General features: G+C 32.9%; 1 protein-coding gene across 2 annotated transcripts in view; it reads left to right on the top strand.

Moving 5' to 3' along the window:
- The window catches only part of LOC102809425 (transmembrane prolyl 4-hydroxylase-like), a 41,752-nt gene that overhangs the window by 12,997 nt on the left and 14,403 nt on the right, over positions 1-14,352 (top strand). Inside the window, exons 2-3 of one of the 2 annotated variants that reach the window (XM_085503855.1) lie at positions 4,533-4,614; positions 10,448-10,614. In XM_085503855.1, coding sequence (XP_085359981.1) covers positions 4,533-4,614; positions 10,448-10,614 — 249 coding nt within the window. Of the gene's footprint in view, positions 1-4,532; positions 4,615-10,270; positions 10,423-10,447; positions 10,615-14,352 lie in introns of both variants that reach the window. The other variant, XM_085503856.1, reaches the window with a different exon arrangement.

The following is a 14,352-nucleotide window of genomic DNA, read 5'->3' as shown; positions in this document are numbered from 1 at the left end:
ACGCATGAAAGTGATATTAAGTCTGAGAAATGTTCTGAAGTGTTTCAAAATAGTGAATTTAGAAATTTGAATAAAATTACATTTTATAAATGTGTTTGCTGTATAAGTTTCTAAAAATAGCATTTTTTGCACATAAATGTTGATTACCATGGGAAGTGCACCATGTTTGTCATTAATTATTAAAAGCAATATTGATAGGTCTACATGTAAGTGGCATTTTTCACCTTGCCCGTAAGAAGTGACATTTGCTATATGGGGTTCCAGCCCAGGAGATCCTGATGGCAATACCTGCACGACCGAGTCGATTTTGGGGTGACAACCTAGGAGGTGAGGAGGTCTTCTTGGACTGCTTTCTATCTTCCCGTCCATTTTAAACAACACTAAGAAAATGAACAAGGCATGCATGAGTGGAACAAAATTACAGTTAAAAAACAGATGCATATATTTTTATTTTTATTTTTTTATTAGACGGATAAAATCCGTAGGAAAGGATAAAAAGGGTCTTACAGAAAGAAATTAAAAAAAACAACTACGATCTAAAAAAGAAAACAAAAAATAAAAACTTTTCTAAAAAAAATAAAAATAAAACAAGTCAAAAACAAAAAAATACAATTTGCAGCCAATGGTGAATACAGAATATAGAATGAACACAAAATGTGGCCTAATACACTGATAGTTGTTGCTGTTTTGTTCCATAGCTGTTTTTTAAGAAGACAGCTAAGGCTGGTGCTAGAGTATGGTTTGCCATAATCAAAATGAATTCATTCTGACTATTTTCTTTATCAAAATTTAGAATTTTATTTTGTGCAGTCAGGAATAATTTGTCCCTATGGTGACTGTAAGCTGGACATTTCATTACAAAATGTTGCTCATCCTCAACTATATTTTGGCTGCACATATCACATGTTCTTTTATCCAGCGGCACATTATTATGTCTGCCTTTCTCAATTTTAAGGTCATGGTTGCTTGTCCTGAATTTTGCAATTAACCTTCTAAGACCATGGTTCTGCATATTAATTAGGTAATTTTCAATTTTTAAATCTTGTTTGAAAAGTCTGTATGTTCTTAGTTTGTTTTTAGCCAAGGTTTGTTTTCTATTATCATTATGCATGTCTAAGATCCATTGGTTCTCAAATGATTTGTTTATTTTTTTATGAATAAAGTCTAAATTTTTCTTAATTATTTTTTCACTTGAGTTTACAATGGTGACAACATCTAAATCTTGCATGAGGGTTTCTACACTTGTAAACCATTTACTTTTTACATTCTTGTTTACTAAGTAGGCTTCTCTTAGTAATGTGTTATCAGAGTTTGTTACCCGGTTGAAATATTTAAGTTGTTGTTTCTTGATAAAACAGTCAATGGGGTACCTTCCTAGCTCACCATAAACAGCCATTTTTGGTGTGAATTTTGAGAGACCAAGAATGAACCGACAAAATGAAAGATGGACATCCTCAATTGCAGACTTAGTTGTGCTTTCATCACCCCAAACATCACTACCATATACAATAATTGGTCTTATCAGTTTGTCAAATAAAGATAGTTGGAGGGGTATGTTTAGTGAGTTGTCATAACCGAGTTTGCATTTCAAAGCAAAGAGAGCTTTCATCCCTTTATTTTTTAAATTATTGATACCCTCTTTATGTTTGCCATTAGCACTTATAGTTATACCCAGGTAATTAATTTGCTTAACTATGGCAATTTCTTTTTCAGCGAAGAAGAATATATTATTGCTCAGGGCTCTGTTTGATTTATTGAATACAATAACCTTTGTTTTCTCTGTATTAACAGCCAGGCGCCATTTTGACGTATATATTTTTAAGTTGTCTAAACAGTTTTGTAGCCCCCTAGCAGATTTAGATAAAATGACAACATCATCTGCATATAGGAGACAACTTACTTTTAAATTATCAAGAACCGGGGAGTCACAGTTTTCAGAGTTGAAACATTTTACCTGATATGCCATTTTTATGGAGTTTGAAATAGGGACCATTATGCCACACACTGTCAAACGCCTTTCTAAAATCTATGAAGCAAGCATAGATTTTGTTAGACTTGGAGGTTATGATATCTTTGCATTGAAGCCCAGCACGGGTCAAATGCTTCACCCAAGTGTTTTTGTTAGCGGTACACAGAACACAGGGCCCCTAAAAAAGAAAAATGTTATCCTACCACATACTACGTCTTACTGTTACCAACAGAAAACTCAGTCGAAAAAAAATTGTAGACTGAATCACCCTGTTTTGCTGTGTGATGCACACTTGGTGCGGAGAAACAGGAGAGTAAAGATGGGGCAGGATGACGCGGGCCTCTTTGCCTCGGTCACGTGTTGCGTGACGTGGAAGAAAATCTATGAGGTCATGGGGCTTCCCCTGACCTAGATTTCTCTCTTCATCATTGGCTGAATCACAGATTAATGCCTACAGTTCAAAATAGTCATTTTGACTGACCGGGTTCTATGGTGGGTATGAACTATGTGAATAGGCTGGTTGAAAACCCTCTGCCTAATTCAAAATTAATTATGACAATGCATATTTATATTGAAACAAACTATGATAATATTATATTACAAAGGGCAAGGTCACCAGAGTTTAACTATGTTTCAATTATATTATCATGGTTCAATCACATTGCGCACCTACAGTACATACAAAACCACACTAGACATGGAACATTACATAAAACACATAGATAACAGACATTACATCAAAATACTAGCACAATTTAGTAGTCACAGCAGGAAGGTACACAAAACCAAAAACACTGATAAAAGACAGATTGTATGCACCCACTGTAAAGAAATAGAGGATGAATTACATCATATACTAGAATGTAAACTGTACACAGAACACAGAGATGACATATATAATATTCTTAAAGAAATTAACAGTGATTACCAAAACATAAACAAAAAAGAACAATTTAAACTTGTACTAACGTCACCAAATACAAACCATCTTATCACTCTCTGCAAATATTTAGTTAAATACAAACAAGACTAATTTTTTTATTTTGTCATGTTCTTTTATATTATTTACATATTCTGTGCTACATACAGATATACTTACATATCACAGTTTTTAATATTTCTTATATTATTAAATAATAGTCTGTAGTATTTTTGTCATTCATCAATTTTGAGTTCTTTTTTAAATCAATTTTTACATTTCATGTACTTTTTTTACTTTATTAATCTGAAAACCTAAAAAGAAATGTTAACTCTTTCTTTACGGTATTAATAAAGCATTATTCTATTCTATTCTATTCATTGAGACATATCTTTCAAAATAAAACAATCAGACCAGTCAAGGCAGTGTTGTGTATGTGCGTAGGTGACAACCCATCCGCTTTAAGATAAAATGCTGCTCATGCGCTTTTTACATTTGCACATGTTCATAACTTCTTCCATGTTGAGTACTATGACAGCATTTTTTTATTTCTTTTTTTCACCTTTGTAACATTATTGTCACACCACAGGGAGCCCAGGAACTATGATCAACTGTACGCACTCCCTATGAGCGTGGGGGGGGGGGTCGGCTGGTATCTAGTGTAAGAAATAGACAAGGGATGAAGGCTCCAGCCAGCTAACATTTTTTAAACTCGAAAAAACCGACGAAAAGAATGAAAAATAAAATCTAAAAAAAATACCAGGCTGAAGAATATTAGTTGTTCCTTCAAATTTCGCCAAAGCCTTACCTACATTTTACCGATATCTGCAGAATAAATCAAGAAAACTAGACAAATTTACTCTATTTAGGAATTCCTAATGGTTTGCCCGAACGCACGGCACAGTTGGAGGCGTGGCCTGTTCAGCATTTGTCAACAACCAATCACAAGACTGGTTACGAACCACATCGAGGTCACGACTTGGTTAGCCTTGCTCAACTGGTTCGTAACCAGTCTTGTAAAATGTAGGTAGGGCTTTGGCGAAATTCGAAGGAGCAACTAATATTCTTCAACCTGGTATTTTTTTTACCACCCGCTCATAGGGAGTGCGTACAGTTGGTTGATCATAGTTCCTGGGCTTCCTGTGGTCACACATGTAAAAATAATAGAAATGACATTATTTTAACTTTTGGATAGCATTTTACCTTACATGGATTATATGATAAATTAATGAATTTGTGAAATATAATCTTGAATTATTACCATAGATAAAACACTGGCAATATTGTACAGTACACTCCAAACATAACTCAACCTCCAAGTTTGTTTTCAGATGGCTTTGCTTTTTCAAGTAAGATGAAGCCAATCTCAAATTGTTCTTTGTAATATTAACCTATATTACCACATAAGACAATTATTTAAGCAGATTATTTTGCACAATTTAGGTATTTTGTAGTTTTGAAAGAAAGCTAACTATATGTTAAGTTATACTTATATGCATTGAAAAAGTCGTATGGAAATTTCAGATTGCATGCACAACTTTTTTGTGGTCTTTGTGAAATAAAAGTTTAATTCTAGAGGGGAGATGATAAAAATTTACTCATACATCTGTAATCTATAAAAACTTTCTATATTTTATTTGTAAGCTTGGAAGAAAACAAAAGATCGAACTTGTGTGCGGTGAAGAACATTATTTGAAAACAGTCAATATGAAACCATTGATTTTTGGTGAGTGTTCAGTTCAATCATTACAGCAATTCCAGGCACTGATTTGACGCTGAAGTAGTGCTAGATGTTGATAACTTACTACAATAGGTTACACACTTTGTTTTCACATTTACATAAGTTGTTACAAATAATGCAGACAGCATATCTGCAATTTGAAGCGCATCGGAAGAAAGCTCTGCCCATAAAAGTGGCAGTACATTAGTATTGATTTTCTCCTCCAATAAACGATCAAGGCTCTCAACTTAGTTTTGTACTTCAATTTGCGTCACATGTTATTTCAGTGAGAGGGCGCATACAGTGGTGGCACTGTAAAGAACGTTATTTTACAGAACCAGCTGACTGACTGATCATGACAGAATTATTGGTCAAAGTGCATTCATTAATTATTCCTACTATGGAAATATCCGTATCACGTCGATGTATATAACTGAAAACTGCCTGCAACAAATGTCCTATGAAGACTTCATCCAATATATCAATAATGAAATTGAATACATAAGTAGAATGGGTGTTATTCGATTATTATTTCTCGACGATGAGAACCAAAAGGTTGATGTGCCACCAAATAATCGCTTTAAAAAGCTTATCACTGGCAACACACGATCACATGTCGGGGAGGGTTGCCGCCGTACACAAGTAGTTTTTGTTGAATTTCACGTCCGTAAATGCGCGGTCGCAATGTTTTATAATATTCGACATAGTCTATAACGTTGTCAGTTTCCTGGCAGGATACTCTCGGTGGTAACAAACCATTTGACGATATTATAAGCTGTCTGCTTTGAAACACCATTTCGATCTCTAATCTCAGCAAATGACAGTCCACGAAAATACAAATCGACAACTCTTGTTTTCACTTCAACTGGTTTTTCGACTCCTTGCTTCTCCGTCGTGGTGTTTAAACAACTTGGACGAATGCCGATTTGTAGACGCAAACTACACGATGACCGACCAAAAGTGAATGAAAGACAAACGCGCCTCAAAGTCTAGGTGTACCTGACTTTGTAACAAAAATAGAAAACATTGTGGGCAATATCTGTCAATCATTCCTCTGATTTGCAGCCGATGTTTATATTTCTAGTTACAACTTCTGTAAATTTGAAAACAAAGTGTGTAACCTACTGTAGTAAGTTATCAACATCTAGCACTACTTCAGCGTCAAATCTGTGCCTGGAATTGCTGTAAGATTTCATAAATGTACAGCAAATTATGGAATTAATTGCATACTGAATTTTTGGTCAATATTACTGCATTATTAAATGTATTAACTTATTTCCACTGGATCAACATTCCAGGATACATTGTACTACAGAAAAAAAAACAGTGTTTCATAATTTCTCTAGGACTGTTCATTACATGTACCAGATTCATCAGATTTATGTGTTTTTAAAAAAATAGTATAATACCATATAGTTTCTGTCATGTTCTTCAGAAACTTGGAGTGAACATATGGACTTGTCAGATGAAAGCCAACTAAAGAATAAAAGAATACCATTAATTCAAGTCTTGTTAATATAGCCTGTGAACATTTTTGCAAAAATAAATGGACTTGTATATATGTATTGAATTCATAACAATTAATGCATGCTACATGTATTTCAGAATCATATTGTCCATTCACCACCACTTACAACTTTTTTTCTCTTTTTACATTCTCTTTGCAATAGTATAGTTGTACCTTGACTATGTCATCATAGGTATATGAGGGAAAATCATCTTTCCTCGTTGTTCATCTTCTTGAGGTTACAATAACTTGAGCAGTTTTTGACTCCCGTGTGCGAAGCACAAAAGGGAGTCTTTGCAGTTACCCTGTCTGTATGTCTGTATGTCTGTATGTATGTATGTATGTATGTATGTCACTTTTTTTGTTCCACCGTTATCTCAAGAACCACTAATCAAATTTTCGTGAAACTTGGTACATAGATGCTCTGGGATGATGCGCAGAGTTGATTACGTTTTGGTAAAAATCTATGAATATTAATTACCTAATTTGCATGATAATTAGCTGATTTTTAGCTGTTCCAAGACTGTTCCACTGATATCTGAAGAACCACTCATTGGATTTTGATGAAACTTGGCACATGGATGCTCTGAACTAGTGCGCAGATTTGATTAGTTTTGGGTAAAAATCTATGAATATTAATTACCTAATTTGAATGATAATTAACTGATTTCAAGCTGTTCCATGACTGTTCCACTGATATTTGAAGAACCACTCATTGGATTTTGATAAAACTTGGCACATGGATGCTCTGAACCAATACGCAGATATGATTAGTTTTGGGTAAAAATCTATGAATATTAATTACCTAATTTGCATGATAATTAACTGATTTTAAGCTGTTCTATGACTGTTTCACTGATTTTTGAAGAACCACTCATTGGATTTCAATGAAACTTGGCACATGGATGCTCTGAACTAATGCGCAGATTTGATTATTTTTGGGTAAAAATCTGTTAATATTATTAATTACCTAATTTACATAATGATTAATCAATTTTCGGCTTTTCCACTGATATCTCAAGTACTAATCATAACATGTCAATAAAACTTGGGACATAGATGTCATATGACACTGCACAGACCTGATAGTTTTTAGGGTAATATCAGTACATTTTAATTACCTAATTTGCATAATTAATTAATTTTCAGCTTTTGATATTTCAAGTAGTAATGATCATGTTTCAATGAAACTTGGTACATAGTTACTTGAGGACTGTGCAGAGACCTAATTAGTTTTTGGGTAAATATTTGTGCATATTAATCACCTTATTAGCATAATTAGTTAATTTTCAGCTTTTCACCTGATATCTCAAGTACTAATCATCACATTTCATTGAGACTTGTTACATAGATATTCTAGGACTGCAGAGACCTGATTAATTTTGGGATAAATAATTGTGCCTATTAATTACCTAATTTGCATAATTAGTTAATTTTTTGCTGTTCTATGGCTGTTGCACTGATGTCTAAAAGCCACTCATTGGATTTCAATGAAACTTTTAAAGAGTACCCATCACATTTCAATGAACCTAGGACTATACACCATATTAGTTTTTGGTAAATATTTATGCTTCTTAATCACCTAATTAATATAATTAATTAATACTGATATCTCAAGTATTGATCATCACATTTGAATAAAACTTGGTACATAAGTGCTCTAGGACAATAAACAGCCTGATTAATTTTGGGTTAAAATCTGTTCATATTAATTCTCTAATTAGCATAATAATTAATATTATTTTGGTTCTAATCACATTTCAATGAAACTTGTTACATTGTGCAGACCTTATTAGTTTTACACTTAAATCTGTTCATATTAGTTACCTAATTTGCATAATTAGTTTTCTGCATTTCCATCAACATCTCAAGTTCAAGTAATTTTGAATTAATTTTGAATGTGTCTCCAATACTCTCAGCACACGGGAGTTCTTTCTAAGCTTTCTTTGATTGACTTCTGTGATTAACCAAATTTAACAATTTTAACTTGTTTCTCATGTACTATGAAACAGATTACAATGAATCTTGGTATATACATTAGGACAATGCACCTGATTATTTTTGGTTGGAATTCTGTGCATATTAATGACCTAAATTAACTAAATTTAAGCATTTTTACTTGTTTTTTATGTAATTTTTATTCTTCCATCCATTTGTTATCAAGATTCTCAATTGACAAGGTTGTAATTATAGTTTATCGTTGAAACCATAATAAGCCATAGGTGTTGACTGACATTCCATTATTGATTCAGAACGCAGTCACTGATTGGTTAATCTTCGTCTGCGTGGAAAACGCCGTAATGTTCTATTTCACTTTTAAAGTTGAACGGTAGTTGTGTTCCAGTTTGTTGGTCCGTGCTCAACTGTGGGTCAGTTCTACAAGTTTATGTATTTATCAGTTCGTTGAAGAGTTTCGTTCGCAAATAAATGCAGTTCATGTTGTCAATTGATTTGTGAGAGTTTGAGTTCAAGTTCCGCTGAAATCCTACTCAAGTTGGAATGTGGCCAACCAAACCCAACCACATAGTTACACCAGTTGTTATTATATTGATATTGAATAAAATGTTCAATGGTCCATATATCAGTCAACTTTGAGTCGTTCATTGACATTGGCATTCAGACAGAAGCAAAAAACTACAAGAAAATTAAAACAGAATTTGCATATGAAAAATATCTCACTATACAATCACAAATCCAAATCATAGAGCTGATATGACAAAACTCAGAATAAGTGCTCATAGCCTTCAAGTCGAAAGGGGTAGATATAATAAAAGCAACTTTAGGATGGATGTAAATACCTAACAGATATACTAAAAAGTATAAATGAAAAACCAATTATTGATCTAGAAAAACTGATCCATACTTGCTTCAAATTATGACAAGAAAAATCTTAATATGCCGGATGCTTCAACCAGCCAGCACATAATTTTTTTTTTACATTCAACTGTTTGTGATTATCTTGTTGTACACTTTGCTTGTTTTTTGTTACTTTATTGTATTTCCAACCAAGATCCCACGCTGGGATGTGGTTTCAATAAAGATTATTATTATTTGTCTCTGTTTGGATGCAGTCCTGAAACTGGGACTTAAGGATTGACCTCTGTGTGTGCATCCATGGTTCTGTGCATCCTTGTATGTGTGCATGCATCCGGACCTGTATCTTAGACATGCCTGGACTGATTACACTCAAACTTATTCAAACCTCATAATACATAATCTTATAAATATGCACATCAATTTGTTTTAAAATCTGAATCAAAATGGCCGAATGGTGGCCATTTTTGTGCTGAAATGTTATTGAAATCAAGCATTTCTGGCACTCCATAACCAGATTTTAGGTGTTTACAGATGTATTTTGTTGAAACTTGGTACATACATTGGATATTATGAGACCTTGATGCATGTCATTTTGTTTTGCAGATGGAATTCAAAATGGCCGACAAAAATCTAGAAATCATAAAAAAATCAAGCATTTCTGGCATTCAAGAACCGGATCTTGGTCTTTTATGAATGGGTTTCATTCAAACTTGGTACATACACATGTACATTAGACATTATGGATCTCCCATACACTTCATTTTGTTTTTCAGATCGGATTAAAAATGGCTGACTGGTGGCCATTCTGTATGAATGCAGTTCTGATATGCTTTGACTGATTATGTTCAAATTTTACATATTCATTATACATCATATGTCATAGATATTACAGATGTTTGACTATCTAATTCAAAATGGCTGACTGGTGGCCATTTTGTTTTATATAATGATGTTCCACTGCAATATGTCTCTATATGGCTAAGTACTCATTTGACGTTCAGATACAAGATGTCCGCCAAATGACAGTAAAATGTTAAAAAATCATAATCAAGCATAGCTTCTGGATCCATATATCTGACATGTTTATGTTCCAACTATATTACTATTAACAAAACTATATATCTAAATTTTATAACTAACGGGACTGTGCCAAGCATGGTTTTTTTTTATTATGATATTTCCAGTTATCGACATTGTACCACTGTTCCAGATAGGAACTTCATCTTCTGTGTTAATTGCAACCTGGCTACATTCATTTCATCAACTCCATAGACATGATATTTTCTCTCGCTGTTCATTTTTCATCTGCCTCACCTTGATTTTCTTTCTAAATTTCAGAAATTGATAATTTTCTTTCTGATGAAGAATGTGAGCACATTAAAAACCTTGCTTTGATGGAGGGATTGGAGAGTAGTCAGACAAAACAACAAGGGAAGCGTAAGGTAGTGATGAAAGATTTTAATCATGATGAACAACTGAGCCTGCATGAGGTAATTTATTTTCATTTATTTTCAGAAATTGAGAATTTTCTAAGCAGTGCTGAGTGTGAAAATATCATGAAGCTGGCAGAGGGGGAAGGTTTAGATACAAGCATTACCAAACAAGATCAACATGGAAAACTCAAACATAGAGTTGTTTCTCTGAAGGATTTTAATCAAGATAATATACTTAGTCTTACTGAGGTAAATTGTTTCAATTGATCATGTTGATCTAATAATGGTAATCCATCACATCTTCATATCTATCCCCCTAAAACCAGATGACATATCTGCTTTTATACATGTGCTAGTTACTTTGTATACTGTCTATAGTTGATGCTATACTATACTGCCTATACCAGTAGTTGTTGATGTACTTTAATACTGTCTATAGTTGATGCTATACTATACTACCTATACCAGTAGTTGTTGATGTACTTTAATACTGTCTATAGTTATTGCTATATTATACTACCTATACCAGTAGTTGTTGATGTACTTTAATACTGTCTATAGTTGATGCTATACTATACTACCTATACCAGTAGTTGTTGATGTACTTTAATACTGTCTATAGTTGATGCTATACTATACTACCTATTCAAGTAGTTGTTGATGTACTTTAATACTGTCTATAATTGATGCTATACTATACTTCCTAAACCAGTAGTTGTTGATGTACTTTAATACTGTCTATAGTTGATGCTATACTATACTACCTATACCAGTAGTTGTTGATGTACTTTAATACTGTCTATAGTTGATGCTATACTATACTACCTATACCAGTAGTTGTTGATGTACTTTACCGGGGTAATACTGTCTATAGTTGATGCTATACTATACTACCTATACCAGTAGTTGTTAATGTACTTTAATACTGTATATACTAAATGGTATACTATACTACCTATACCTGTAGTTGCTGATGTACTTTAATTCTGACTATACTTGATACTATACTATACTATCCATACCAGTAGTTGTTGATGTACTTTAATACTGTATATATAGTTGATGCTATACTATACTACCTATACCAGTAGTTGTTGATGTACTTTAATTCTGTCTATAGTTGATGCTATACTATACTGCCTATACCAGTAGTTGTTGATGTAATTTAATACTGTATATAGTTGATGCTGTACCATACTACCTATACCAGTAGTTGTTGATGTACTTTAATTCTGTCTATAGTTGATGCTATACTATACTGCCTATACCAGTAGTTGTTGATGTACTTTAATGCTGTATATATAGTTGATGCTATACTATACTACCTATACCAGTAGTTGTTGATGTACTTTATTACTGTCTATAGTTGATGCTGTACTATACTACCTATACCAGTAGTTGTTGATGTACTTTAATTCTGTCTATAGTTCATGCTATACTATACTGCCTATACCAGTAGTTGTTGATGTACTTTAATACTGTCTATAGTTGATGCTATACTATACTGCCTATACCAGTAGTTGTTGATGTAATTTAATACTGTCTATAGTTGATGCTGTATCATACTACCTATACCAGTAGTTGTTGATGTACTTTAATACTGTCTATAGTTGATGCTATACTATACTACCTATACCAGTAGTTGTTGATGTACTTTAATACTGTCTATAGTTGATGCTATACTATACTACCTATACCAGTAGTTGTTGATGTACTTTAATTCTGTCTATAGTTGATGCTATACTATACTGCCTATACCAGTAGTTGTTGATGTACTTTATTACTGTCTATAGTTGATGCTATACTATACTACCTATACCAGTAGTTGTTGATGTACTTTAATTCTGTCTATAGTTGATGCTATACTATACTGCCTATACTAGTAGTTGTTGATGTACTTTATTACTGTCTATAGTTGGTGCTATACTATACTACCTATACCAGTAGTTGTTGATGTACTTTAATTCTGTCTATAGTTCATGCTATACTATACTGCCTATACCAGTAGTTGTTGATGTACTTTAATACTGTATATATAGTTGATGCTATACTATACTGCCTATATCAGTAGTTGTTGATGTACTTTAATTCTGTCTATAGTTGATGCTATACTATACTGCCTATACCAGTAGTTGCTGATGTACTTTAATTCTGACTATACTTGATACTATACTATACTATCCATACCAGTAGTTGTTGATGTACTTTAATACTGTATATATAGTTGATGCTATACTATACTGCCTTACCAGTAGTTGTTGATGTACTTTAATACTGTCTATAGTTGATGCTATACTATACTACCTATACCAGTAGTTGTTGATGTACTTTAATACTGTAAATATAGTTGATGCTATACTATACTGCCTTACCAGTAGTTGTTGATGTACTTTAATTCTGTCTATAGTTGATGCTATACTATACTATCCATACCAGTAGTTGTCGATGTAATTTAATACTGTCTATAGTTGATGCTGTACCATACTACCTATACCAGTAGTTGTTGATGTACTTTAATACTGTCTATAGTTGATGCTATACTATACTACCTATACCAGTAGTTGCTGATGTACTTTAATTCTGTCTATAGTTGATGCTATACTATACTGCCTATACCAGTAGTTGCTGATGTACTTTAATTCTGACTATACTTGATACTATACTATACTATCCATACCAGTAGTTGTTGATGTACTTTAATACTGTATATATAGTTGATACTATACTATACTGCCTTACCAGTAGTTGTTGATGTACTTTAATAGTCTATAGTTGATGCTATACTATACTACCTATACCAGTAGTTGTTGATGTATTTTAATACTGTATATATAGTTGATGCTATACTATACTGCCTTACCAGTAGTTGTTGATGTACTTTAATTCTGACTATACTTGATACTATACTATACTATCCATACCAGTAGTTGTTGATGTACTTTAATGCTGTATATATAGTTGATGCTATACTATATATACTACCTATACCAGTAGTTGTTGATGTACTTTAATACTGTCTATAGTTGATGCTATACTATACTACCTATACCAGTAGTTGGTGATGTACTTTAATACTGTCTATATAGTTGATGCTATACTATACTACCTATACCAGTAGTTGGTGATGTACTTTAATACTGTCTATAGTTGATGCTATACTATACTACCTATACCAGTAGTTGGTGATGTACTTTAATACTGTCTATATAGTTGATGCTATACTATACTACCTATACCAGTAGTTGCTGATGTACTTTAATTCTGACTATACTTGATACTATACTATACTATCCATACCAGTAGTTGTTGATGTACTTTAATGCTGTATATATAGTTGATGCTATACTATACTACCTATACCAGTAGTTGTTGATGTACTTTAATTCTGTCTATAGTTGGTGCTATACTATACTGCCTATACCAGTAGTTGTTGATATTTTAATACTGTCTATAGTTGATGCTATACTATACTGCCTATACCAGTAGTTGTTGATGTACTTTAATTCTGTCTATAGTTGATGCTATACTATACTGCCTATACCAGTAGTTGCTGATGTACTTTAATTCTGACTATACTTGATACTATACTATACTATCCATACCAGTAGTTGTTGATGTACTTTAATACTGTCTATATAGTTGATGCTATACTATACTGCCTTACCAGTAGTTGTTGATGTACTTTAATACTGTCTATAGTTGATGCTATACTATACTACCTATACCAGTAGTTGTTGATGTACTTTAATACTGTCTATAGTTGATGCTATACTATACTGCCTATACCAGTAGTTGTTGATGTACTTTAATTCTGTCTATAGTTGATGTTATACTATACTACCTATACCAGTAGTTGTTGATGTACTTTAATACTGTATATATAGTTGATGCTATACTATACTACCTATTTCAGTATTTGTTGCTGTATGTTAATACTGTCTATAGTTGATGGTTAACTATACTGCCAATAGCTGATTCTGTGCTATA

The sequence above is a fragment of the Saccoglossus kowalevskii genome, chromosome 9 (genome assembly GCF_978046115.1).
Source record: "Saccoglossus kowalevskii chromosome 9, keSacKowa6.1, whole genome shotgun sequence".
Classification (NCBI taxonomy): Eukaryota; Metazoa; Hemichordata; class Enteropneusta; family Harrimaniidae; genus Saccoglossus; species Saccoglossus kowalevskii.
This window is presented reverse-complemented; position numbering and strand designations above follow the sequence as displayed.